This window comes from Papio anubis, chromosome 6, assembly GCF_008728515.1.
Source record: "Papio anubis isolate 15944 chromosome 6, Panubis1.0, whole genome shotgun sequence".
NCBI classification, from domain to species: Eukaryota; Metazoa; Chordata; class Mammalia; order Primates; family Cercopithecidae; genus Papio; species Papio anubis.
The window spans coordinates 116,337,232-116,364,959 of NC_044981.1; the positions used below are offsets into that span (position 1 = coordinate 116,337,232).

General features: G+C 36.0%; 1 protein-coding gene across 3 annotated transcripts in view; it reads right to left on the reverse strand.

The window, feature by feature from the left end:
• The window catches only part of GRM1 (glutamate metabotropic receptor 1), a 364,089-nt gene that overhangs the window by 40,266 nt on the left and 296,095 nt on the right, over positions 1-27,728 (reverse strand). For all 3 annotated transcript variants that reach the window (XM_031667358.1, XM_031667360.1, XM_031667359.1), the window contains one exon: positions 10,257-10,383. In XM_031667358.1, the coding sequence (XP_031523218.1) occupies positions 10,257-10,383 (127 nt within the window). The remainder of the gene's footprint in view (positions 1-10,256; positions 10,384-27,728) is intronic.

A 27,728-nucleotide genomic window follows, 5' to 3' on the forward strand; every position in this document is an offset into this window, starting at 1 on the left:
GGATGGTCTCCATCTCCTGACCTCATGATCTGCCTGCCTTGGCCTCCCAACGTGCTAGGATTACAGGCGTGAGCCACCACACCCACCCAGCTTTTGTGCTTTTTTTAAAAAAAATTATGCATTTAGCTTCAGCATGTTTCATATTTCTAGAGGCTTCACCAAGATAATATTGAAGACCCCTTATTTGATAACATTCCAGGAGATGCTTTGATCAACAGGGTCACTCACTGGATCCCCTCATGCCCACATTCTGTCCTTCCCGCATACTACCATGTGAATCAGTCTCAATGATTTTCTTGCTCGGGCTAATTTTACTGAGCTCTTGTTGCTGAATTTATGTGGTTATCCTAGGATTTGTAATCATGTGGGTCTTTATATAGAAGGCCATTAAACTTAGATCTTTGGGTAAGGTAATTTCACTGGTATCTTTATATATTAAGTCACATAACCTTTGGTTTTGAAATGCACCATTTGGTAATTAGACATAAGCTTTTTATTATGTCAACAAATATATCACTTTAGAGATACACAATTTGATAAATATTTTTTTCCATATCTGTTTATTCCCTTGCTGTTTCTTTGCTTTTGCTATTATTTAGATACATATACAAAGTCTTATTTTATGGGTCTTTTTTGTTTGTGAGTTTGTTTTGTTTTGAGTCATCTTTTTCTGTTGGCTATATAAGCGATAGTACCTAAACATTAGAGGAAAATGCAAGCCTAAGAAGTGTCCAATCCAAGCTGGCCCTGAGTGCTGTTTGGAGATCCTTTAAATTGATAACCAATTTGTCAAAAGTGGTAGATCACTCAGCCTTAGGTTTCTTAGAATACCTTTAAAAGAATACTTCCTGTGTTGTCAACTTATGAAAGATGACTTTATTTTAGTGATTGTGTGTTGCCTTCCTACACTCTATTTGCTTTGGGAATCTAAGACACCATTAGCAAGCACACACTTTTGACAGAACTTAGTGGCCTCTCTTCCTTGTGTATCAGAAATTTGTCTCTGTCTAAATACAAACATTTTTCCGGAAGAACTTATTCTTCCCACATAAAGTCACACATTAATTCTATTTTTTCCCCCCAATACAGATCAGACAGATGATACATAAATGAGAGATAGATAGATAGATAGATGATGGATAGATAGGAAAATAGATATTTAAAATAACAATGGCCGTATGGGAAGTTTTGATATGATGAAGTTGATAAATTAAAATATTTAAAAGAAGCTCTAGACAAATTGGGAGATAAAATACCACAGTTAATTGTCAATTTCTTTAGCTGGCATCCTACAAACAAATTTTCCAATTCAAAGATGATTTTTGTCAAGGCTTTGGTAACCTTCTGAACGCTGCCTTCTTTTAATTTCATTCTTTTGCTATGCAACTTTACCTGACTCTCTAAATGAGCTACTCTGTCATCAGAGTTTTTACTGGAAAAGAGTATAACATTTTAAACTTTCTAGAACATAAATCAGATCTATAGAAGTTGAATTAAAAAACTGGTATAAAGCCAAATTAAGATCTATAGTTAATAATTTTCCTAAACTTCATGAATACAGAACATAATGCTTGCTATAGAATTTGGAAATTTTATTAGATATTTATTGTCCATACTGCAAGTATGTACCAATTAATTCAATTAGTTGTTAGCCTTTGATGGAGAAAAATGTTTAAATGCAAGAGTAGAAAAGAGAAGATTAAAATAGCCCATCGGTGTAACATTTAAAAAAGAAAAATAGAAAAGGCATTGCATAAGGCACTTTCAGAAGCTTTTCTTTCAATAAATACTCAAAGTTGTAAACTAAATAAAGATGAAAAATAAACTTTAGGAAACTTTCAAATAGTTCTAAAATAGACTCAACAACTAACATAAAAAGGATCATATTCTCTCCCTCTGTAAGTAGGCTTAGATCTCCTGAATTAGTTGAATCAAATGAGGAAAAAACAGTTAAAATGTAAAATTACCAATCTAGAAAATATCTAATATGTGGCTTGACATTTCCAGATAGAGTTAAAAAGTAAATAACCCAAATCAACATAATTATGGATCTTTCAGTAAACAAACTAAAAGATCTCTGTTCTCTGTGGCTTGGGAGCCTATGGAAGAAAATCTGTAGATATCTCAAGCAGAAGTTTCATTTGAAGAATATTTGTGAAAACTCAGTACATCTCATGAAAAATGAGCAACTTATTCTGGAAGGACAAGTTGGCCAATTAAACAGCAATGGAAAGACATTTTCAAGATAGTAGAAGATATGTCCTGCTCATGCTTCATTTGTAATTAAATTAATTTGGAAAAAAATGTATTGGACATTGATAAAATTGCAAGAGAAACCTTTGAGCATCTCCAGATGGATTGTATATGGTTGTCCCTCTCTGTGAGTTATTAATAGTACTAGTTCAAATAGTGTGCTTATTTTATGACTCTGTTTAAGCATTCCCCTGTTGAAAAGCCACAATCCTCACAATGGCTAAAATACAGTTAGATTTTTATTTCTTAGCTGAAACATTCTAATGTATAAATCCAGTGATATGAGGACATTTTCACTAGAATATTTATTCATGACCTCATCATTCCCAACTAGAAAAATGAAAGGGAACCTTGATACACTGATGTTCACACCCATTAGTGATTTTAAACTGAAGTTCTGCAAAAGCCTCCAGAAGCAGAAAGAGCATGGAAGTCAACTGCCGACCCAAGGACCTTGAGGCATGCTAATAACCGTATGATGATCTTCTGTGCAAGATCACCATTATAAAATTCTTGTATATATCATTCTCTCCTTTGTATATTCTTGCTTATTCAAACTTCTTTCCTTGCTGATTTAAAGATATACAAATCTGAGTTCATCTTTACTATTTCTCTTACTACTAAGAGGAATTTATCTGAACCTAGATATTACTAGAGACAATCATCATACTAACTCAATAGTTTAGTTATATCAAGCTATCTTTAGTGGACATCATTTGAGAAATTATATAAAGGTCTTTGCCCATGCCTATGTCCTGAATGGTATCACTTACGTTTTCTTCTAGGGTTTTTATGGATTTAAGTCTTACATTTAAATCTTTAATTCATCTTGAGTTAATGTTTCTATAAGGTGTAAGGAAGAGGTCCAGTTTCAGTTTTCTGCATGTGGCTAGCCAGTTTTCCCAGCACCATTTATTAAATAGGGAATCCTTTCCCCATTGCTGGTTTTTGTCAGGTTTGTCAAAGATCAGATGGTTGTAGGTGTATGTGTTATTTCTGAGTCCTCTGTTCTGTTCCATTGGTCAATATATCTGTTTTGGTACCAGTATCAAGTTGTTTTGGTTACTGTAGCCTTATTGTATAGTTTGAAGTCAGGTAGTGTGATGCCTCCAGCTTTGTTCCTTTTGCTTGGGATTGTCTTGTCTATACAGGCTCTTTTTTGGTTCCACATGAAATTTAAAGTAGTTTTTTCTAATTCTGTGAAGAAAGTCAATGGTAGTTTGATGGGAATAGCATTGAATCTATAAATCTTGGACAGTATGGCCATTTTCATGATATTGATGCTTCCCATCCATGAGCATGGAATGGTTTTCCATTTATATGTGCCCTCTCTTATTTCCTTGAGCAGTGATTTTATGACTAAAACACCAAAAGCAATTGCAACAAAAGCCAGAATTGACAAATGGGATCTAATTAAATTAATGAGCTTCTGCACACCAAAAGAAGCTATCATCAGAGTGAACAGGCAACCCACAGGATGGGAGAAAATTTTTGCAATCTATCCATCTGACAAAGGGCTAATATCCAGAATCTACAAGGAACTTGAAAAAATTTACAAGAAAAAAACAAACAATTATATCAAAAAGTGGGTGAAGGATATGAACAGACACTTCTCAAAAGAAGACATTTATGCGGCCAATGAACATATGAAAAAAACTCATCATCACTGGTCATTAGATAAATGCAAATCAAAAGCACAATGAGATACAATTTCATGCCAGTTAGAATGGTGATCATTAAAAAGTCAGGAAACAGCAGATGCTGGAGAGGATGTGGAGAAATAGGAAGGCTTTTACACTGTTGGTGGGAGTGTAAATTAGTTCAACCATTGTGGAAGACAGTGTGGCAATTCCTCAAAGATCTAGAATCAGAAATACCATTCGACCCAGCAGTCCCCAGCAATTGCATTACTGGGTATATACCCAAAGGATTACCAATCATTCTACTATAAAGACACATGCACACATATGTATCACAGCTCTATTCACAATATCAAAGACTCGAACAAACTCAAATGCCCATCAATGATAGACTAGATAAAGAAAATGTGGCACATATACACCATGGAATGTTATGTAGCCATAAAAAAGAATGAGTTTATGTCCTTTGCAGGGACATGGATGAAGCGGGAAAACCATCATTCTCAGCAAACTAACACAGGAATAGAAAACCAAACATCACATGTTCTCACTCATGGGAGTTGAACAATGAGAACATATGGGCATAGTGAGGGGAACATCACATGCCAAGGCCTGTTGGGGCATGTGGGGCAAAGGGAGGGATAGCATTAGGAGAAATACCTAACGTAGATGATGGGTTGATGGGTGCAGCAAACCACCAAGGCACGGGTATACCTATGTAACAAACCTGCACATTCTGCACATGTATCCCAGAACGTAAAGTATAATAATAAAAAAGAAATAATATAAAGGTATGTTATGCTAACTTTTCCAATAACAACACTCTGCATATGCAAAGATTGCATGAGTTTAGTTATTTGAAAAGATTCAGAAGACTTGCAGAAGGCACTCATGTAACAATTTCATTTAAAGTCAAAAGGTATAATATAGTGCGAGAAAGACGGTGCACATCAGCACCAAGGGACCGACAGATAACCAGGTGCGAGCTCTCTAGGTGCCTATTCACACATGGATAGACTTTATCTGTGGATTGGACTACCAGGGTCTCTATCACAAACAGTGGCTTTGGGTTAGCTAGGGCAGAAGTTTCAGTGGAGTCTTTTTATCACCCCCAAGTTATGTAGCCAAGTCAGTAATTGGTGGTTTCAAGAGAAATCCATCAGTGAGCAAACTGGATTTGGTTGCCACCAAACACATTTTAAACTTTAAACTGCATGTCGTAAATCCAAGTTCCCCTAAAGAGACCAATAGTCAAAGATAGATACTAAAGCCTCTCCAAGGATAATCATAAAGTTGTCCAAATCTAGCTATAAAATAACTCTGTCCTATACAGTACATCAAATACAAATGAAGAACAATGTTGTTATGCTAGAGGGGATATAAGTAGTCTCGTGTTGTAACAGTAGCAGTTTTTCATGACACCCAGAAACACACTTGCAACTCTACTACAGTTGCTTCATTTCTTGGGAAGATCCTAGAGTCTTTTTCACATATGGAAACCAGGCTCCTCAATGCCAATCTGGAACTATCCAAAACAGAATCCCTTGAAGACTGGGACTAATAATTTATATTTTGAGTAAGTTTCTTAAAAGTTTTAGATTCCTTTTCCTTTTCTTTCTTTTCTTTATTTTTTATTTAGGATAAATTTAAATTTATCCTAAATTGGAGAAACATTAGCTTTGCCATCTTGAGGGAATTAGCTATAATGTCAATTTTGTCCAATTATGTAATGTCATGTTATGTGGTTTTTTCGAGGTCCTGTTTTGAAGTTTTTAAAAAACAGTTATCCAACCTCTAGGTGTGTTTGGCTATCCCAAGACTAGAAAGAGGGGAGACTGCCTTCAACCAGTGGTGAGTAGTGTTCACCTGACCCCAGAACTCAAAAGGGGGACTTTGTGAGAGTTGTGCATACCATATCTGAACCCTGAGAACTTCAGGTCCCGGCAAGTATTTATGGTTAGGGTTCTTACAGAGGACTCAGAGCTATCAGACAAGTCAGTTCCTTCAAGCTGAGTACAAATTACTGAGCAAAACCAAAGAAAGGTGGCAACAGCTCTGATCTGAGGACTGGTAGCTACTTCTATTTTTTGAATCAAATGTTGTGCTTATAAGATCCAGATGCATTGGAGGAGGATGAAATTTGCTATCAGACTTTTTTCCAATTAGGTCAAGTCAAATTTAACATGAATTAAGGAATAAAATTCTATGCAATATGTCTTGGGGTAATTCATAACATTTGCAATACTACATCATGATCATATAAAGCTCCATCAAAATGCTTCCCTGATTGTTTTAAAATTAGTATAAATAGTAATTCTATTATAATTCAATGAAATTCTACCAGGTGAAATTCTGTTTGTAATTCAGTGCTCAGTTCAAATGTCTCTTCTTCTGCAAAGGCTTTTTTCTTCCCATGGGAAAAATAGCTGCTCCATATTTATCTGACATTTTACACATAACTCTATTGTAGGACTTATAGTTGGCTGTTTACATGGCTAGTTTCATATGGAGCTCCTCCCTTAGGATATAGACATTGCTTCATTCACCTGTATATTCCCAGTTTTTAAAAAGTACTTGGCAAAAAACAGATGGTAGTGTTTATTACAGAATGAAATAAATTAGTAGATTCTAGTGTAAGAGGTTACAACAACTGTTGGGATGGAGAAAAAGTTGTTAAAATTAGTTAATGTTTATAAAGCATTTTCTGTTTGTTTTTTTTTTTTAAATGAGAAAATGTGGCGTAGTCTGCCTTTTTGAGGAATATTCTTATTTTATTTTTACAAATAAATTAGTAGCATTGGATTACATATAATTGGTCCACAAATTGTTAAACTACTGTCAAGCTATATATCATGGCAGAAAAGATCCCTGTTTTTGTATCATAAGAAATAAAATGTGAGATTTAAGTGCTGAATTAAAATGTGCAATTTCACAAGAAGAAAATATCAGAAACTTTTTAACAGTTTCAAAAAGCACTTTCTCTAAGAAATATACTAATTTCTTCATAGCCAAAAAAAAAAAAAAATGCATTTCAATGGAAATAAAAATCACAGTAAACCTGTTTTTATTCATTAATATTATAATGTATGGAGTATATATTAAAAGTGGCTACCTTTTAAAGTGATTTAAAGTATCTTTTATTCAACTATTAAAAATAAAATGTTGTAATCCCAGCACTTTGGGAGGCCGAGACGGGCGGATCACGAGGTCAGGAGATCGAGACCATGCTGGCTAACACGGTGAAATCCCGTCTCTACTAAAAAATACAAAAAATTAGCCGGGCGAGGTGGCGGGCGCCTGTGGTCCCAGCTACTCGGGAGGCTGAGGCGGGAGAATGGCGTGAACCCAGGAGGCGGAGCTTGCAGTGAGCTGAGATCCGGCCACTGCACTCCAGCCTGGGCGACAGAGCGAGACTCCGTCTCAAAAAATAAAAAAATAAAAAATAAAAAATAAAAAATAAAAAAATAAAATGTATATTTTACTTCAGTAGAATACACTATTTTTCAAAGAAGAATTATTTCTCATTTTAACTAAAATCTAGTAAAAAAATTACCCATAAATCAAACACCTACTTAAAGGCAATGCGTTTACTTTTCTGAGTAATTCTACTGATTTTTAGTATTCTGTTCCCGTGAGTTTTCTCATTTCACAACTACCGCTACCATGGACATGGCACCAAGCAAGTGGTAAATGGGATTTCATTTTCCATTCATGTATGAGACCAAAAGAAACACAGAATCAATATGGATCATTAAAACATAAGTATACATTAGAATGAGGAATCTATATTTTGAAAGACCCTAAAGATAAGATTTGCAACATCATCTGAATATACGACCAAATCATAGCTGCATGACTATTGTTAAATAGCTAAGGGCACAGTCTGAGGAGTTGCTGGCTCAACTCATTAGAATGTTAAAGTGACTTTTATGCATACGATAGATCATGGCATATTAAATTGTTAGAAATGTAATTGTATTAATATTCATCTATTTTTAATCAAGGAGAATTTTAAAAGTATTTTACCAAGTTAAAGATCCCTAATCAACAGAAATGATCATTCGGCAGTGGACAGAAAATATACAATAATCCCACAATAGAGCATCTCCAGGGAATAAAAGTCATGACCTTGAGTTCCAGTATTACATCATATCAGGTTTTTTAGAAAAGTTTTTTTATCTTAATATTTTAACATAGGATAGAAAAATTTTTAATGTGTGAGATAAGCCCCAATGAAAGTGAAATACAGCAGTAGGAGAAGTTTGAGAAAGCCCAAAAAATGTAGACAAAAGAAAAATGTTTGTACCTGAAAGCCAAGACTTCTGACCCCTGAGATTAACCTGATAAAGAGGTCACTTTTGTCTTTGAGCTTCTTCCCAGTCTGCTGTGATCTCAGTCAAACAGAAGAGCGGGATGACGTCAGTCAACCCCAGCTCTCAAACACAATGGCCATCTAAGCGGACCTACTTATACAAGAAAAAGAGGCCTGGCAGGAGGCACATTGTATGAAGGAGGATAAAAATTGGAAGAGAAATAGTCTAAGTGGAGGGAAGGCATGAGTCCAAAATGAGGTTGGAAAAGCTTTTCCAAGCCAAGCCATTGCATGCAACCATGGCAGAGTGAGAGCATTCATTAGATCCAGTGACAAACAATCCTGAATTCTCATGGTGGTTTTTCTATTAACCAACTGCATTGACCTCGATGACCTTGGGTGAGTCCCTTCTTCCTAATTACCTCAATTTAACAAATGTGTATTAAGTAGCTATTATGTTCAAGGCATCAGGCTATGCGCCAGAGAGTGGTGTTTCTTTATGGGTGGGACAGGGAGTAATTGCATCAGGATCTTCTGAGTTCCACTCCAGAATGAGCAAAGAGGAGTCTCTGGAGGTGGGTAATTCCTGGGTAATTTTTAGGCATGAAATTTATCTGGCAAATAAAAAGATGAGTGAGATGAAGTTCATACCTTCAAAAATGTTCTGATCTACTTTTCTTCTCTTTAAAAAGGACCTTTGTACTAGCTGACTTATAAAAGCTTTTTGCTGCTCAGTTTAATTTTTTCCTAACAAAATTAACATTTTACAAGATATTGTCACTTAGTAAGGATAATTTTAGTTACGTGACCTAGTTCTACTTACCTAGTCATTTTTGACGTACTTTGAATAAACTGCATGATTTCTTAGTTGCATATTCTTACTTTGAAACAAGTAAAAAAGTGTCCAACCATCAAGAATATTACATTTTCGGATGATTTTCAACAGCACCCAGAAAGGCATGGAGTCAGGGGTTAGTGGACTAGGTTCTGCTTCTCACTATTTTCCTGACTTTGGCCATACGACTTCACCTCTCTAGGCCTCAGCTCCTTCTTTCTAAGATGACAAGATAAGGGGCTAGATTATTCAGATGATAAAGTGTCTATATACTCAGATAAAAAGAAGCCTCTATGGCTCCTAAAATTTATGCAAAGTTTTATGAATCATTTCTCCTCTGTAAGCTCATAACAAGGTCTGTGAAAAACAAAACTCATTTATACGAACATCACTCTTAGGAAACTTACAAACTCATATAATCAATCCCTCTGCATTTCATTGGTTTTACTAGTGAATCATCTGTTGCATTCATTTATTCCTTTCCATTCCTACTCTAGCTGTCCTAATCCACTCCTTTTCAAATAACTCACTTGCATTAATATAACAACTTTCTATATCACCACAAGAAGCATACCAGAAATACAGATATCATGATGTCATTCACCACTTTAAAATTCTTTAGTGGTTCTCCTGTGCTTAAAGCCAAAGTCCAAACATGTAGAGGAAAGTCACACAGAAGCACTCTGCCATCCCACCAGTGTCCTTGTCGATTCTCATTTCTGACCACTACTCTACTGGGCCGTTGTGCCTACCTAACAACCCCACATACTTGTCCTACGGTTTTCTGCAAAGGTGTCATCAACTTTCATGTTTCCTGTGTTCTACTTTAGGCCTGAAATTCCTTTCATCTTCTTGCCTGCCTAACAAACTTTACACACCCTTTATAGATATCTCTATTATTTCAATAATTATATTATGTTCTATTACATTTTTCCATGTTTCTTCCCTGATAGATTTTACACAAAATAAAAGCTGGGATATTTACCTTTCTACTTTTAGGGCCTACAGTAGTGCCTCATCCACGGTAGATGTTCAAGAAATGATTGCAAATATAAATTTGTATGAGGTTTATGCATATTCCTTGACATGAGGACTAAAAAGTGTGCATTGTAAATTAACATTGAGAAGACATGAGCTAATCGTTCTCATTTGAGCGATGGACACATTGGAAAGGCAAATAGTCAGGGACAAGGTTTCCAAGTGAGGCAGTTCCTACCTGTTAGATCTGCATTGGGCCACCATCCCAAGTCACAAGCTTTGCAGGTGAACTCATCTTGCACATATTCGTTCTCTTTGCAGGCCGTGCAAATCCAACAGCAACTCACTTCTCCCTTCCGTATAACCTATAACATAGATATTTCATGAATTTTAAAGATAGTTTTCCCAGAAAAGTTTCTATTTCAGATGAGGGCTTGTTTTCACACTACGAATAAAGAAAAAAAGACTAACTATGAAATAATCTTATATACTGAGGAATCTTAAGAATGTGTATACTTGAGTGTTTTAGAGTTCAGATGGAAATGTCAATTCACTCCATGCTGGGTTTGGAGGCTTTTCAATAATAATTTATTCTATAGAGTTATTTGACTACATTTTTTTGCAGAGTTAAAAATGAAACAGTTTAATTTAATCCTTGTTTATATTAATATTTATTACTCTCAAAAAAAGTAAAAAGTATACATTTTTCCTCTCTGAGAAAGTAGTTTTACCAAAAAATGTCTATAATAAAATCTTATTAATTCATAAAAGTTAAGTAATTATACAATTTTGTTGTAATTATGAAAAACTGAATTATTAGACAATTTCACTCAAGAGCAACTATATATACGTAAAAACAGAATGATACCTAAGAATACAGAATCAAGTATTGCCCTGCCTGACTTTCTCTAGTGAATTCAAAAGATCATAACAAGTATTGGTAGCAAAATTACTAGTTCAAAATTACTGGAGAGCTGCTTAATATCTGAGCAGTTTAAACTTTCCCCATTTTCAATTTGTTTGGTGAACACTTTCACACTCCGTAGTACAAAAATAAACATAAAAACACATTGCATTTAAAGTGAGTGTTTTGTAGACAACACACAATTTGGTCTTGCATTTATCTCTAGTCTGGCAACTTCTGCCTTTTATTGTTTAGTACATTTACATTTTCTATAATAATCAGCATAATAAATCAATCATCTCTTATTTTTCTTTTATCTGTCCTATCTGTTCTTTTTTTCTGCCTTCTTTTTAGCATTCTATTTTATCTCCATAGTGGCTTATTAGTTAGGCCTCTTTGCTATGTTTCAATGGTTGCTCTAAAGTTGACAATATGGACTACTAATTTATCACAGTGTACATTCAGATAAGATTATACTACTTTATTTATAATGTTAAGAACCCGACAGTAATATTCTTCCATTTTCCCCTCCCATCCTTTAGGTTATAGTTTTATACATTTTACTTCCACATATTTATTTAATGGACCCTCACCAAATGCATTATTATTTTTGCTTTAAACAGTCATCTCTGAAATATGTTTTTTAAAATAAGAAAGACATTATATCTTATATTTACCCATATATTTACATTTCTAGTTCTTTTAATTACTTTTTATAGGTCCATATTTTGGTCATATTTTCTTCTTCCTGAAGACCTTTCTTCAACATTTACAGCAGTGCCAGCCTGAGAATATGACCTCCCTCATCTTTTATTTGTTTGAAAAAGTATTAATTTTGCCTTAGTATTTCAAAAATAACATTTTCACTTGGTATGGAAGTTTAAGTTGAGTGTGTGTGTGTGTGTGTGTGTGTGTGTGTGTATATATATATATATAAATATATAAAATTTCATTCCATTGTCTTAGGGAATAGAATTCTAGGTTAAAGATTATTATTATTATTATTTCTGCTTTCAGTGCTTTAAAGATGTTACTTCTTTCTTGTCTCACCTATAGTTTCTGATAAGAAGCCTGCCATAATTGTTATTTCATTCCTCTGAATGTATCAGCCCTTTTTTATTTTGGATAATATTAATTTTTTTTATCACTGGTTTTTAGCAACTTAATTGTAATGACTTCTTTGTGTTTATCCTGCTTAGAATTTGCTGAGCTTTATGGATTTGGGTTTACATTTTCATTACTTTTAAAATTTTACAGCCATTATTTCTTCAGGTTTTCTTCTGATTTGCTTCACTCTCCCATCCTTTTGGAGCTTCAGTTGCACTTATAGTCTACCCCTCAGGTATTACTCTGAAAGTAACTGAGAGTCTGCTCATTTCTTTCAGTATTTAATTTTTTCTCTTTGTGCCTCATTTGCCTGTTTCCTATTGCTATGTTTTTCAGTTCATTGACCTGTAGTTCTACAACAACTAATGTGCTGTTAATCCAATCCATTAAAATGTTTTTTTCTTAGATATGTTATTTTTCATCTTTATAATTTCTATTCTGTTATTTTTTATATTTTCATTTTTCTTCCTTTTATATCTTCTTTTAAATCTTTTAGCACGTATTTATCCTTGTGTTTTAATGCCCTTGACTGCTAATTTCAACATCAATGTAATTTCTGGAACTGTTTCTATTGCTTGGTTTTCTTCCTGGTAATGTGACACATTTTGCTGCTTGGTCAAATCTGTAAATTTTTGGCCAGATGCAAGACATTGTGTGTATTAAGGTGTAGAGTGCGGATTTGTTTTTCTTCCTTTTTTAAAAGAGTGTTGGACTTTGTTTGAGCAAACAGTTAAGCAACTTACAGCTCAGTTTGTTCCCTTTGAGCTTTGATTTTAAACTATTAGAGCAAGTGTAGAATAGTCACTGCTCGAGGAATAGTTTTGCCTCATTATTAAGATGTGACCTTCCAAGAGCTTTTACTTAATTCCTTACGTATTCAGCAAGATATCTCTACTCTGGCTGGTGAAAATTGGAAAATTCCTGGCTCTATGTCAGTTTGGGAATCCATCTGCCTAGTAAGTGTTCCTTATCTGGACTCAAAATTCCAACCGGCTAACATGTAGACTAGTATTCAATCAAATACTCAAGGGAATGCCTATGCTAATTTCTGTGACTTCTTTTTTGCACAGATCCATCATCTTCCATACTTTGCACTACAAATTCTAGCTATTTTGGTCCTCCCAAACTCTGATTCTGTCTTCTTAAATTAGCAATATGGCCAAGCTCCATTTGTTTTCTCTCTCAAATGAACAACAATCAGGAAATTGTTTCTGTCTTTCTGTCTCCAGGCAGAAAGCATGAGTGATTTTAGGGTTCACCTTATTCGTTTCCCCTCACTTCCATGAACTCAAGGTCATGTACTGTTTTCCAATGTCTGAACACAGTTGTTTTGTATATTTCATCAAGATTTCTAGTTGCTTATGGCAGAAGGCTAAGTCTGGACTCTGTTAATCCCTCATCTCTGGGAACAGAAGTTCCTCTCTAACACAATAAAAGTGATCAAATATTCCCATATGTAAAATCAGAAACTAAACTCTAATTACTGCCATACTTTAAAATGATAGAAACCATAGCCTTCATAAAAATAAAATTATCTTCCCGCACATCAGGTTGACATTTATACCACTGTTTTAGAATTACACAAAAAGATTAAATGACAGAATATTTTCAGCAAGTATATAAGGTTTTCTATTTCTACTTGTACTTTCAAATAACTTTTGAAAGTAGAGCCAAATTAAGTCTTTTTGAAAAAACTCACACCTATCCTCAAAATAGGCATGAGAAATTTAAATTATAAAAGATATCTTTTCTAAATGATATAAGAAAAATTGAATTAATAAATAAATGCTACTGTCCTACTTTAATTAGGATAAACAGTACAGTAAGAGCCATCACAAATTACTGTATTTCACTTCAACCAGCTGTATCTTTCTCTCCATGTAAAATTAGTACTGCTAATTAGAGAAATTCAAAAGACAGTAATGCTAAACAAATTTACTCATGCAGGATGACTCGTGAAAGTAGATTCTGCAAATAACTAGTACATGGAAGCTCTTTGACATTAGCTTTTGACTGACTGAAGACATTAATGAATAAGTTATTAGCTTATACCTTTAATACAGAATGAAAAATAGAGATGTTTAAATGGAGTTACTTTTTTAATCCTCCTTCTTTATGCACCAAGTGCATCAAGCATATGTACTTTCACCATATAATATCTGTAGGATGAAATGTATCCTTTCTATCTTCATAGTCACCCCTCTAGACTCAGACTTTATTACTTTACACTGAAATTATGCTCCCTGCCCATAGTATGATCCATTGTATATATCTAGAGACTTATATACCATGCCTCTAATTTCTTCTCACTCCAGAGTCAGATGCACATAGCTACCAAGATCATCCAAATAGCCTGTAGCGCCTCAGAGAAAAGGACTATGCCATCCTTTTAGTGATCAAGGCACAGAAATATATCAAAAATACATAGCCAATGAATGAGTATTGAATGGAATATTTTTCCAAAATATAATTAGATCACTCAAAGAACTTTGGTGCTTCCTATTTTAACACCTTTGAAATACAAGTTCTTCAGTCAGGCATTCACTTGGCCCCTAGTTTTTGTTTCTGTACCTGATTTTGTTTGTTATTAATTTCTTACATTTGTATGTGAAAAAAGGAAGGGCAGTCTCTGTGCTTAAATGCATATTACCTTCTATTTAGAATGTCATCTTTTCTACATAAGACCCTCCATGTCACTGCTTTCAAGATGAGACACAAAAGTCACATGCTTCAGTGAGTATTTTAGAGCAGTGAGTCTTTCAAAAAATTATTTTATTTGAAACTCTTAATCAACAAAAATATGGTTGATATTTTATTACCACAGGTTAGCTTTTGTCCTCTAATTGTTTTACAAATATGTGGTAGATAAGTTTCATTCAGACAAGTTGTTTTTAAAAAAAATTTCTTAAGTTATTATATCTTATATATGTTCTAGTTTCCCCAAAGTGACAAATTTAAAATTATTTTTATATTTGTTATTGTAACTGATATTTCTTTTGTATGATGTATACATTCAATAAGTAAGTGTTTAATTTTTGTCACACTAAAATGCTTTTTATTTCAACTCTGAGTCATAGTAAAAGTTTTGACATTTCACTGAAACCTCCCTCGAAGGACTAAGGCTTTCCAAGACCTACCTGCTTTGATTTTTTACATCCTGTGTACATGGTTCTATGCTTGTCAGTGAGACTAGGTGATCTGCTGCTACACACAATGTTATGATTCACTTTATACACACTGTGAGTGTCTTAAAACATTTATAGCATAGGAAATTAAATGTCCACTTTGTGACTGCACTTCTGAAGCAACATGAAAAGGATTTGTTTAAGTTAAAATTTTATTTACAGAATGGATGAAAGAAAGTCAACAGCATCAAGAGAACATAATGGTGGAAAAGTAACTGAAAAAAGGTAAAAGACAAAATTTTCTTTGTAAGAGAAACATCTGAAAGACTAAAAAGAATGAAGGAACTGTTGAGAAATGTCTGTTCATATCCTTTGCCCACTTTTTGATGGGGTTGTTTGTTTTTTTCTTGTAAATTTGTTTGGAGTTCTTTTAGGTTCTGACATTAGCCCTTCGCCAGATGAGTGGTGATTGTAATTCTTTCTCCCCATCTCTACTGCCTGTTCACTCTGATGGTAGTTTCTTTTTGCTGTGCAGAAGCTCTTAGTTTAATGAGATCTCATTTGTCAATTTTGGCTTTTGCTGCCATTGCTTTTTGGTGTTTTAGACATGAAGTCTTTACCCATGCCTAAGTCCTGAATACTACCTAGGTTTTCTTCTAGGATTTTATGCAATAGGTCTAACATTTTAAGTCTCTAATCCATCTTGAATTAATTTTCATATAAGGAGTAAGGAAAGGATCCAGTTTCAGCTTTCTACTCTATGTATTAGCCAATTTTCCCAGCACCATTTATTAAACAGGGAATCCTTTTCCATTTCTTGTTTCTCTCAGGTTTGTCAAAGATCAGATGCATGTAGATGTGTGGTATTATTTCTGAGGACTCTGTTCTGTTCCATTGGTCTATGTCTGTTTTGGTACCAGTACCATGCTGTTTTGGTTACTGTAGCCTTGTAGTATACTCTTTGAAGTCAGGTAGCCATGGATGCCTCCAGCTTTGTTCTTTGACTTAGGATTGTCTTGAGATGTGGGTTCTTTTTTGTTCCATATGAACTTTAAAGCAGTTTTTTCCAATTCTGTGAAGAAACTCATTGGTAGCTTGATGGGATGGCATTGAATCTATAAATAACCTTTGGGCAGTATGGCCATTTTCAATGAGCATTGATTCTTCCTATCCATGAGCATGGTATGTTCTTTTCCATTTGTTTGTGTCCTCTTTTATTTCACTGAGCAGTGGTTTGTAGTTCTCCTTGAAGAGATCCTCTTTACATCCCTTTGCAAATTGATTCTAGATATTTTATTCTCTTTGAAGTTTACTAGAATGGAAGTTCATTCATGATTTGGCTATCTGTTTGTCTGTTACTGTATAAGAATGCTTGTGATTTTTGCATTAATTTTGTGTATCCTGAGACTGCTGAAGGTTGCTTATCAGTCGGCCCATACAGCCAACAGACACATGAAAAATGCTCATCATCACTGGCCATCAGAGAAATGCAAATCAAAACCACAGTGAATACCATCTCACACCAGTTAGAATGACGATCATTAAAAAGCCTGTGGAAAACAACAGGTGCTGGAGAGGATGTGGGAGAAATAGGAACACTTTACACTGTTGGTGGATTGTAAACTAGTTCACCATTATGTACCGCAGTATAGTGATTCCTCAAGGATCTAGAACTAGATGTACCATATGACCCAGCCATCCCATTGCCAGATATACCCAAGGATTATAAATCATGCTGCTATAAAGATACATGCACACGTATGTTTATTGTGGCACTATTCACAATAGCAAAGACTTGGAATCAACTCCAAATGTCCATCAGTGACAGACTGATTAAGAAAATGTAAACATATATTAACGGCGAACAATTATGCAGCCATAAAAAGGATGAGTTTGTGTCCTTTGTAGACATGGATGCAGCTGAAACCATCATTCTTAGCAAACTATCACAAGAACAGAAAAACCAAACACCAGAGGTTCTCACTCATAGGTGGGAACTGAACAATGAGATCACTTTGACTCCTCGGGAAGGGGAACATCACACAACCGGGCCTATCATGGGAGGGGGGAGGGGGGGAGGGGTTGCATTGGGAGTTATACCTGATGTAAATGACGAGTTGATGGGTGCTGATGAGTTTATGGGTGCAGCACACCAACACAGTACAAGTATACATATGTAATAAACCTGCACATTATGCACATGTACCCTAGAACTTAAAGTATAATAATAATAATAATAATAATAATAAATAAATAAATAAATAAATAAAAGAAAAAAAAAAGAATGAAGGAACTGGGTCTACTTTAATTAGAATTGTAGAAGAGATTAAACTGCTTCTGGTCTTCTAGGCGGAACAAGATGGTGGAACAGAGAATTCTACCTATTGTCTGCCTCCCCCACCAAGGACACCAACAAATATTTACAGAGAATCAAAAATCAAGTGAACACTGAGTATCTGGTTTTAACTTTGTATTGATGAAAGAGGCACTGAAGAGTTAGAAAAAACAGCCCTGAATTGCCAATGCCTCCACTTCTCCACCCTCTAGATGCTGCGGCATGGTGCAGAGAGCATCTCTAGGTGTTGAGGGAGGGAAAACACAGTAATTGTGAGGCACTGAACTCAGTGCTGTCCTGTTAGAACAGAAGGGAAAACCAGATCAAACTCAGCTGATGCCCACCCACAGAGGGAGCATTTAAACTAGCCCTAGCCAGAAGAGACTCACTGATTCTATGGGTTCGAACTTAAGTGCCTGCAAACCTTGTCACCGAGGTCTACAGGACACTGTGTCTCCAAGTAAACTTGAAAGGCAGTCTAGATCATAAGGATTGGAACTTTTAGGTGAGTCCTAGGGCTGAACTAGGCCCAGAGACAGTGGACTGGTGGGGGACAGACAACATACTGGGACAACAGCTGGGGCAGGATTAGGGAGTGGTGGTATCACGCCTCCCCTAACCCCAGGCTGTATAGTTTGTAGCTCCAAAAGAGACCCCTTCTTTCCACTTGGGGAAAGGAGAGGAAAGAGTGCAGAGGACTTTGTCTTGTGTCTAGGATAACAGCTCAGCCACAGCAGGATAGGGCACCCATCAGAGTTGTGAAGCCCCTGTTCTGGGCCCTAGCCCCCAGAGGACATTTCTAGACATATCCTGGACCAGAAGGGAACCCGTTGCCTTGAAGGAAATGATTCAGTCCTGGCAGCATTTATCACCTGTTAACTGAAATGTCCTTGGGCCCTGTATAACCAAAAGCAATACACAGGTACTACATTGAGGGCCTTGAGTGAGCCTCTGAGACTGGCTTCAGGTAAGACTCAACAGATTACCAGCTGTGGTGGATATGGGGCAAAACTCCTTCTGCTTGGGAGAAGCAGAGGGGAAAGAAAAGGGGCTTTGTCTTAAGTACCAGCATGGCCACAAGTGCATAGAGTACCAAATGGGCTCTTGGGTCCTTGATTCCATGGCTTGACTCTTGAACTACATTTCTGGATCTGCCTTGGGCCAGAGGGAAGCCCAGTGCCCTGAAGGGTATGTCCCATGCCAGGCAGCATTTACCACAAGCTGACTTCAGAGACTTGGGCCTTAAGGGAACATCAGGGGTAGTCTGCCAGTACTCCTTATGGCCTGGGGTGGCAGTTATTATGGAGTGAGTCTCCTTTACCTTTGGAAAGATGCCAAAGGGTACTCTGACAGATGCCTTTTGGAAAAGGGGAAAGAGTGTGAAGAACTGCATCTTGTGGTTTGAGTGCCAGCTCAGCTACAGTATGATAAAACACCAGGTAGACTTCTAAGGTTTTTGACTCTAGTCCTTGACTCCCAGATGGAACTTCCAAATCCACACAGGGCTATGGGAGACTTTGCTGTCCTGAAGGGAAGAACACAGACCTGGCTGGCTTTGCCACTTGCTGTTTGTAGAGCCCAGGGCCTTGAGCAGACATAGGTAGCAGAGAATGGTTATAGCAGGCCTTGAGAAAGACCCAGTACTGTGCTGACTTGCGGTTTGACCTGGCAAAGTCATAGTTGTGGTGGCCACAGGGGTACTTGTGTCACTCCACTCACAGTTTTAGGTGGCTTAGAACAGAGAGAGAGAGAGACTCTATATGTTTGAGAGAAAGTAAGGGAAGAGAACAAGAGTCTCTGGTAACCCAGAGACTTGTCCTGGATCTTGTCCAAGATCATCAAAGTGGTACCTCTGAGTCTGCAACAACCACAGCATTACTAGGGTTGGGAAGCCCCTTAAAGCAGATACATCTTGGATCACAGTACCCAAGTACTTTCAAATATCTGGAAAGCCTTCTCAAAAAGGATGGTTACAAATAAGCCCAGACAGTAAAAGCTACATTAAATACCCAAATCCTCAATGCCCATGCACCAAAGAACATATACTAGCATCAACACCATCCAGGAAAACATGACCTCACTAAATTAACTAAATAAGGCACCAGGAACCAATCTTGGAGAAACAGAGATATGAGATCTTTCAGAGAGAGACTTCAAAATAGCTATGTTGAGGAAACTCAAAGAAATTCAAGATAACACAGAGAAGGAATTCAGAATTCTATCAGATAAATTTAGCAAAGAGATAGAAATAATTAAAAAGAAACAAGCAGAAATTCTGAAGCTGAAAAATGCAATCAGCATACTGAAGAATGCATCAGAGTCTTTTAATGCAGAATGGATCAAGCAGAGAAAACAATTAGTGACCTTAAAGTCAGGATATTTGAAAATACCTATCAGAGGAGATAAAAGAAAAAAAAAAATAAAGGACACCTACAGAATCTAGACAATAGCCTTAAAAGGGCAAATCTAAGGATTATAGGCCTTAAAGATATGGCAGAGAAAGAGAGAGAGGTAGAAAGAATGTTTTAAAAGGTAGTATCAGAGAACTTCCCAAATGTAGAGTAAGATATCAATATCCAAGTACAAGAAGGGTATTGTATGAGTCTGTTCTCATGCTGCCAATAAAGACATATTTGAGACTGGGTAATTTATAAAGGAAAAAGGTTTGACTCACAGTTTCACATGGCTGGGGAAACCTCGCAATCATGGTGCATTACAAAGGAATAACAAAGTCACATCTTGTATGGTGGCAGGCAGGCAAGAGAGAGAATGTGCAGGGAAACTCACCTTTATAAAACAATTCACTTATTCACTATCACGAGAATAGCACTGGAAAGACTGGCCCTCATGATTCAATTACCTCCCACTGGGCCCCTCCCATGACATGTGGGAATTATGGGAACTACAATTTGAGATTTGGGTGGGGACACAGCCAAACCATATTATTCTGCCTCCTGCCCCCTCCCAAATCTCATGTCTTCACATTTCAAAACCTATTATGCCTTCTCAACAGTCCCACAAAGTTTTAACTCATTTCAGAATTAACTCAACAGTCCACAGTCCAAAGTCTCATCTGAGACAAGGTAAGTTTCTTCCATCTATGAGGCTGTAAAATCAAAAGCAAATTAGTTACTTTCTAGATACAATGAAGGTACGGGAATTGGGTAAATAACATCTATTCCAAATGAGAGAAATTGGCCAAAACAAAAGGGCTACAGGCCCCATGCAAGTCCAAAATCCATGAAACCTTAAAGTTCCAAAATTATCTCCTTTGACTCCATGTCTCACACCCAGGTGATGCTGATGCAACAGGTGGGTTCCCATGGTCTTGGGCAGCTCCACCCCTGTGGCTTTATAAGATATAGCCCCACTGGCGGTTGCTTTCACAGACTGCTGTTGAGTGTCTGGAGCTTTTCCAGGAACACGGTGCAAGTGTCACTGGAATGGGTCTACCATTCTGGGGTCTGGAGGATGGTGGCCCTCTTCTTACAGCTCCACTAGGCAGTTCCCCAGTGGGAACTCTGTATGGGGGCTTACACCCCACATTTCCCTTCTGCACTTCCCTAACAGAGGTTCCCCACGAGGGTTCCACCCCTGCAGCACACCTCTGCCTGGACGTTCAGGTATTTCCATGTATCCTCTGAAATCTAGGTGGAGGTTCCCACTCCTCAATTCTTCCATGCAACCACAAGCCCAACACCATGTGTAAGCCACCAAGGCTTGGGGCTTGCACCCTCTGAAGCAATGGCTTGAGCTCTACATTGGCCCATTTTAGCCACGGCTGGGATGCACAGCACCAAACTAACCCAGGAAGCCATTTTTTTCCTCCTAGTCCTCTGGACCCAAAGGTCTCTCACATGCCCTGTAGATATTTTCCCCATAGTCTTGGTAATTAGCATTGGGCTACTCGTTACTTATGCAAATTTCTGCAGCCAGCTTGAATTTCTCCCTAGAAAATGGGTTTTTCTTTTCTAATGCATCATCAGGCTGCAAATTTTCCAAACTTTTATCCTTTTCACCTCTTGAAGGCTTAGCTGCTTAGAACTTTCTTCCACCAGATACGTTAAGTTGTCTCTCTCAAATTCAAAGTTCCACAGGTCTCTGGGGCAGGGGCATAATGCCACCAGTTTATTTGTATAGCAAAAGTGGCTTTTACTCCAATTCCTAACAAGTTTCTCATCTCCATCTGAGACCACCTCAACCTGGACCTTATTGTCCATATCACTATCAGCATTCTGGTCAAAGTCATTTAATAAGTCTCTAGGAAGTTCCAAACTTTCCTACACTTTCCTATCTACTTCTGAGCCCTCCAAACTGTTCCAATCTCTGCCTGTTACCCAGTTCTAAAGTTATTCCACATTTTCAGGTATCTTTGCAACAGTCCCCCACTCCCAGTGCCAATTTACTGTATTAGTCTGTTCTCATGCTGCTAATAAAGACGTACCCAAGACTCGGTAATTTATAAAGGAAAAAGGTTTAATGAACTCCCAGTGCAATATGGCTGGGGAGGTCTCACAACCTCCAAGGCCTCACAACCAAATAGAAGGCAAAGGAGGTGTAAAATCACATCTTGCATGGTGGCAGGTAAGAGACAGAACATATAAAGAACTCCCCTTTATAAAACCATCATATCTTGTGAGACCTATTCACTATCATGAGAACAGCACCAGAAAGACCCACCCTCATAATTCAATTACCTTCCACCGGGTCCCTCCCATGACATGTGGGAATTCTGAGAGTTACAATTTGAGATTTGGGTGGAGACACAACAAAGTCATATCAATTATAGAACTCTGAGCAGTTTGAAACCAAAGAATGCTACCTCAAGACATTTAATAATCATAGTATTAGGTAAAGAATGAAGAAAGGATTCCAAAAGCAGCAAGAGAAAAGAAACGATTAACATAAAATGCAGCTCCAATATGTCAGACAGCAGACTCCTCAGTGGAAACTTTACAGGCCAGGAGACAGTGGGATAACATATTTAAAGTGCTGAAGAAAAAAACCTTTTATCATAGAATAGTATATTTGATGAAAATATCCTTCACACTTGAAGGGCACATAAAGGACAAATAAAGACTCCCAGACAAAAGCTGAGGGATTTAATTAATACCAGACCCATCCTACAAGAAATACTTAAGGGAGTACTTCCAACAGAAAGAAAAGAACGTTAATGAACAATAGACAATCACCTCAAGATACAAAATTCACTGGTGATAGTAAGTACATGGAATAAAAAGAATATTATAACACTGTAACTGTGGTATGTAAACTAATCTTAAGTAGAAAAGCTAAATAATGAACCAATCAAAAGTAATAACTGCAACAACTTTTCAAGACATAGTCAATATAATAAGATATATATAGAAACAACAAAAAGTTTAAAAACAGGGATACAAAGTTAAGGCATATAGTTTTTACTAGTTTTCTTTTTTGTTTGTTTATTGAAACAGTGTTAAGTTGTTATGGGGTTAAAATAATAGGTGATAAGATAGTTTTTTCAAGCCTCATTGCAACCTCAAAACAAAAAACATACAATGGAAACACACACAAAAATGAAAAGCAAGAAATTAAATCATGTCTCCAGAGAAAATTATCTTCACTAGAGGAAAACAAGAAGGAAGGAAATAAAGAAGGGAGGGAAGTCCATAAAACTACCAGAAAACAAATAACAAAATGGCAGGAATAAGTCCTTATTTATCAATAATAACATGGAATGTAAATGGACTAGATAATCCAATCAAAAGACATAGACTGGCTAAAAGCTGCTGCCTACAAAGAACACACTTCACTTATAAAGACACAGTTAAACTGAAAATAAAGGGATGGCAAAAGATAGTCTGTGCTAATGGAGACCAAAAAAAGCATAGGTTGCTATACTCATATAAGACAATATAGATTTTAATACAAAAACTACAAGAAGAGGCAAAGAAGATCACTACATAATGATAAAAGGGTCAATTCAACTGAAGAATATAACAATTGTACACATATATGCACCAAATACTGGAGCACCTAGATAGGTAAAGGAAATATTATTAGAGCTATAGAGAGAGATAGGCCGCAATACAATAATGACTGGAGATTTAAACAACCCACTTTCAGCATTAGACAGATCTTTCACTCAGAAAATCAACAAAGAAACATTAGACTTAATCTGCACTATAAAACAAGTGGATCTAATAGATAATTACAGAATATTTCATCTAAGAGCTGCAGAATACACACACTCCTCCTCAGCACTTCCTCTCTTTCTCTTTCTCGAGAATGGGTCATTATCAAGGATAGATCATACATTATGTCAAGAAACAAGTCTTAATACATTCAAAAAAAACTGAAATAATATCAAGGATCTTCTCTGACCACAATTGAATAAAAGTAGAAATTATTAACAAGAGGAATTCTGGACACTACACAAACTACGTGGAAATTAAACAATATGCTCCTGAATGACTAGTGGGTCAATAAGGAAATTAAGAAGGAAATTGAAAGATTTATTGAAACAAATTATAAAACACAATATACCAAACCGATGGATAGTATGGATAGCAAAGATAGTATTAAGAGGGAAGTTTAGAGCTATAAGTGCCTACATCAAAAAAAAAAAAAAAAAAAAAAAAAAAAAAAAAAAAAAAAAAAAAAAAAAAAAAAAAAAAAAAAAAAAAAAAAAAAAAAAAAAACAAAAAAAGCGAGAGAAAAACCAAAGCCAATATTAGTAGAAGAAAACATGAAGATCAGAATAGAAATAAATCAAATGAAATGAAAAACAACAATATGAAAGATCAATGAAACAACAAGTTGTTTTTTGAAAAGTTAACAAAGTAGAGAAACTTTTAGTCAAACTAACAAAAAAAGAGAGAAGATCCAAATAAAATCAGAAATGAAAAAGGAGACATTACAACTAATATTGCAGAAATTCAAAGGATCATTACTGGCTACTATGAGCAACTATATGCCAATAAAATTTAAAAATCTAGAAGAAATAGACAAATCCATGGATACACAAAACCTACCAAGATTGAACCAGGAAGAAATCCAAAGCCTTAGAGAATAATAACAAGTAATAAGATTGAAGCCATAATAAAAGGTCTCCCAGTAAATAAAAGCCAGGGACCTGTTTGCTTCCCTGCTGGTTTCTACCAAGCATTTAAAGAAAATCTAACACCTATCCTATTCAAACTATAACAAAAAATAGAGGAGGAGAAAATACTTCCAAACTCATTCTATAAGGCTAATATTACCCTGATATCACAACCAGATAAAGATACATCAAAAAAGTGTAACTGCAGGCCATTATCTCTGATGAATATTGATGCAAAAATCCTCAACAAAATAGTAGCAAAATGAATTCAACAATATACTAAAAAGATCATTCATCATGAACAAGAGGGATTTATCCCTGAGAGGCATGGATGGTTCAACATATGCAAATTAATCAATGTGCTACATCATATCGCCAGAATAAAGGATAAAAACCATGTGATTATTTAAATTGATGCATGAACAGCATTTGATAAAATCAACTTCTCTTCACGATAAAACTCCTTAAAACTGGGGAAAAAAGGAACATATCTCAACATCATAAAAGCCATGTATTACAGAACCACAGATAGTGTCCTACTGAATCGGGGAAAACTGCAAGCCTTTCCTCTAAGATGTGGAGCACAACAAGGATACTCACTATCAGCACTGCTTTTCAACATAGTACTGAAAGTATTCACTAGAGCAATCTGGCAAAAGAAAGATATAAAGGACATCCAAATTGGAAAGGGAGAAGTCAAATTGTCCTTGTTAGTAGATGATATTATCTTATATTTGAAAAAGACTAAAGACTCCACAAGAAGACTATAAGAACTTGTATACCAATTCAATAATGTTACAGGATACAAAATCAACATACAGAAATCAGTAGCATTTCTATATGTCAACAGTGAACAATGTCAAAATGAAATAAAAAAGTCATCTCATTTACAAGAGCCACACTGATATGGTTTGGCTCTGTGTCCACCCCCATCCCCAAATCTCATATCAAATTTTAATCCCCAGTGTTGGAGAAGGGGTCTGGTGGGAGGCGACTGACTCATGGGGGTGTTTTCTAACAGTTTAGCATCATCCTCCCTAGTGCTGTCTCATGATAGAGCTTTCATGAGATCTGGTTGTTCAAAAGTGTGTAGCACTTCCCCCTTCACTTTCTCTCTTTCCCGCCAGCCATGTGAAGGTGTGCCTGCTTCCACTTCACCTTGTGCCATGATTGTACGTTTTCTGAGAAGCAGAAGCCTATACAACACACAAAACCATGAGCATATTTAAACCTCTTTTCCTTATAAATTACCCAGTCTCAAGCAGCTCTTTATGGCAGTGGGAGAACAGACTAATACACACACACATAAAATTAAAGGCCTAGGAATTAACAAAAGAGGAAGAAGATCTCTATAACGAAAACTATAAAATGCCGATGAAAGAAATTGAAGAGGACACTCAAAAATGGAAAAATATTTTATGTTAATTGATTAGAATAAACCAATATCATTAAAATGCCCATACTAGCTAAAGCAATTGACAGAGTCAAGGCAATCTCTTTCACATTTTTCATAGAAATAGAAAAAAACAATCCCAAAGTTTATATGGAACCACAAAAACTCAGAATAGCCAAAGTTATCCTAAGCAAAAAGAACAAAAGTTGAAAAACCACATTACATTACCTGACTTCAAATTATACTACAGGGCTATAGTAACCAAAACAGCACAGTACTGGCATAAAAACAGACACATAGACCAATTCATCAGAATAGAGAATCCAGAAACAAATCCACACACCTATAGTAAACTTATTTTTGACAAAGGTACTCATAATATACACTGCAAAAAGACAGTGTCTTTAATAAATGGTGTTGGGGAAACTGGATATTCATATGCAGAAGAATGAAACTAGACCCCATCTCTCCCCGTACACAAAAAAATCAAATAAAGATCAATTAAAGACTTAATCTAAGACCTAAATTATGAAAATGCAAGAAAACACTGGGGAAAATTTCCAGGACATTGATCTGGACAAAAATTTCTTGAGCAATACCCTACAAGCACAGGCAACCAAAGCAAAAATGGACAAATGGGATCATATCAAGTAAGAAATGTTCTTCACAGCAAAAGATACAATCAATAAAATGAAAAGACAACCCACAGAATGGAATTAAATATTTGCAAACTACCCATCCTGGAAGGAATTAATAACCAGAATATATAAAGAGCTCAAATAACTCTATAGGAAAAAAAAATCTGATAATCCAATCAAACTATAGGCAAAAATTTAAATACATGTTTCTTAAAAGAAGACATACAAGTCTTCTTACATACAAGGCAAACAGGTGTAAGAAAAAGTGCTCAACATCATTGATCGTCAGAGAAATGCATATCAAAACTACAATGAGTTATCATCTCACCCCAGTTAAAATGGTTTATATCCAAATGACAGGCAATAACAAATGCTGGAGAAGATGTGCAGAAAAGGGAACCCTTGTACATTGTTCGTGGGGATGTAAATTAATACAATCACTATGGAGAATAGTTTGGAGTTTCCTTAAAAAACTGAACATTGAGCTACCATCTGATCCAGCAATGCCTCTGCTAAGTACACAACAGAAAGGAAATCAGTATGTTGAAGAGATATCTGCACTCCTATGTTTGTTGTAGCACTTTTTCTAATAGCTAAGATTTGGAAGCAACTTAAATGTTCATCAACAGGTGAATTAATAAAGAAAAGGTAATACATATATACAATGGAGTATTATTCAGCCATAAAAACAATGAGATCCAGTCATTTGCAACAACATGGATGGAACTTGAGATTATTATGTTAAGGAAAATAACCCAGGCACAAAAACACAAACATCACATATTCCCATTTATCTGTGGGATCGAAAAACCAAATCAATTGAACTCATGAACCCAGCAGAAGAACGGCTACCAGAGGCTGGGAAGAGTAGTTGGGGAATGGGGAGGAGGTGGGGATGGTTAATAGGTACAAAAGAAACAGAATGGATTAAGGCTACTGTTTGATAGCACCATAGGGTAACTATAGTCACTAATAACTGGATTGTACATTTTAAAATACTGTAAAATTGTAATTGGATTGTTTATAACTCAAAGGACAAATGCTTCACGGGAGGAATACCCCATTCTTCAAGATGCACTCATTCTACATTGTATGCTTGTCTCCAAAAATATCATGTACTTCATAAA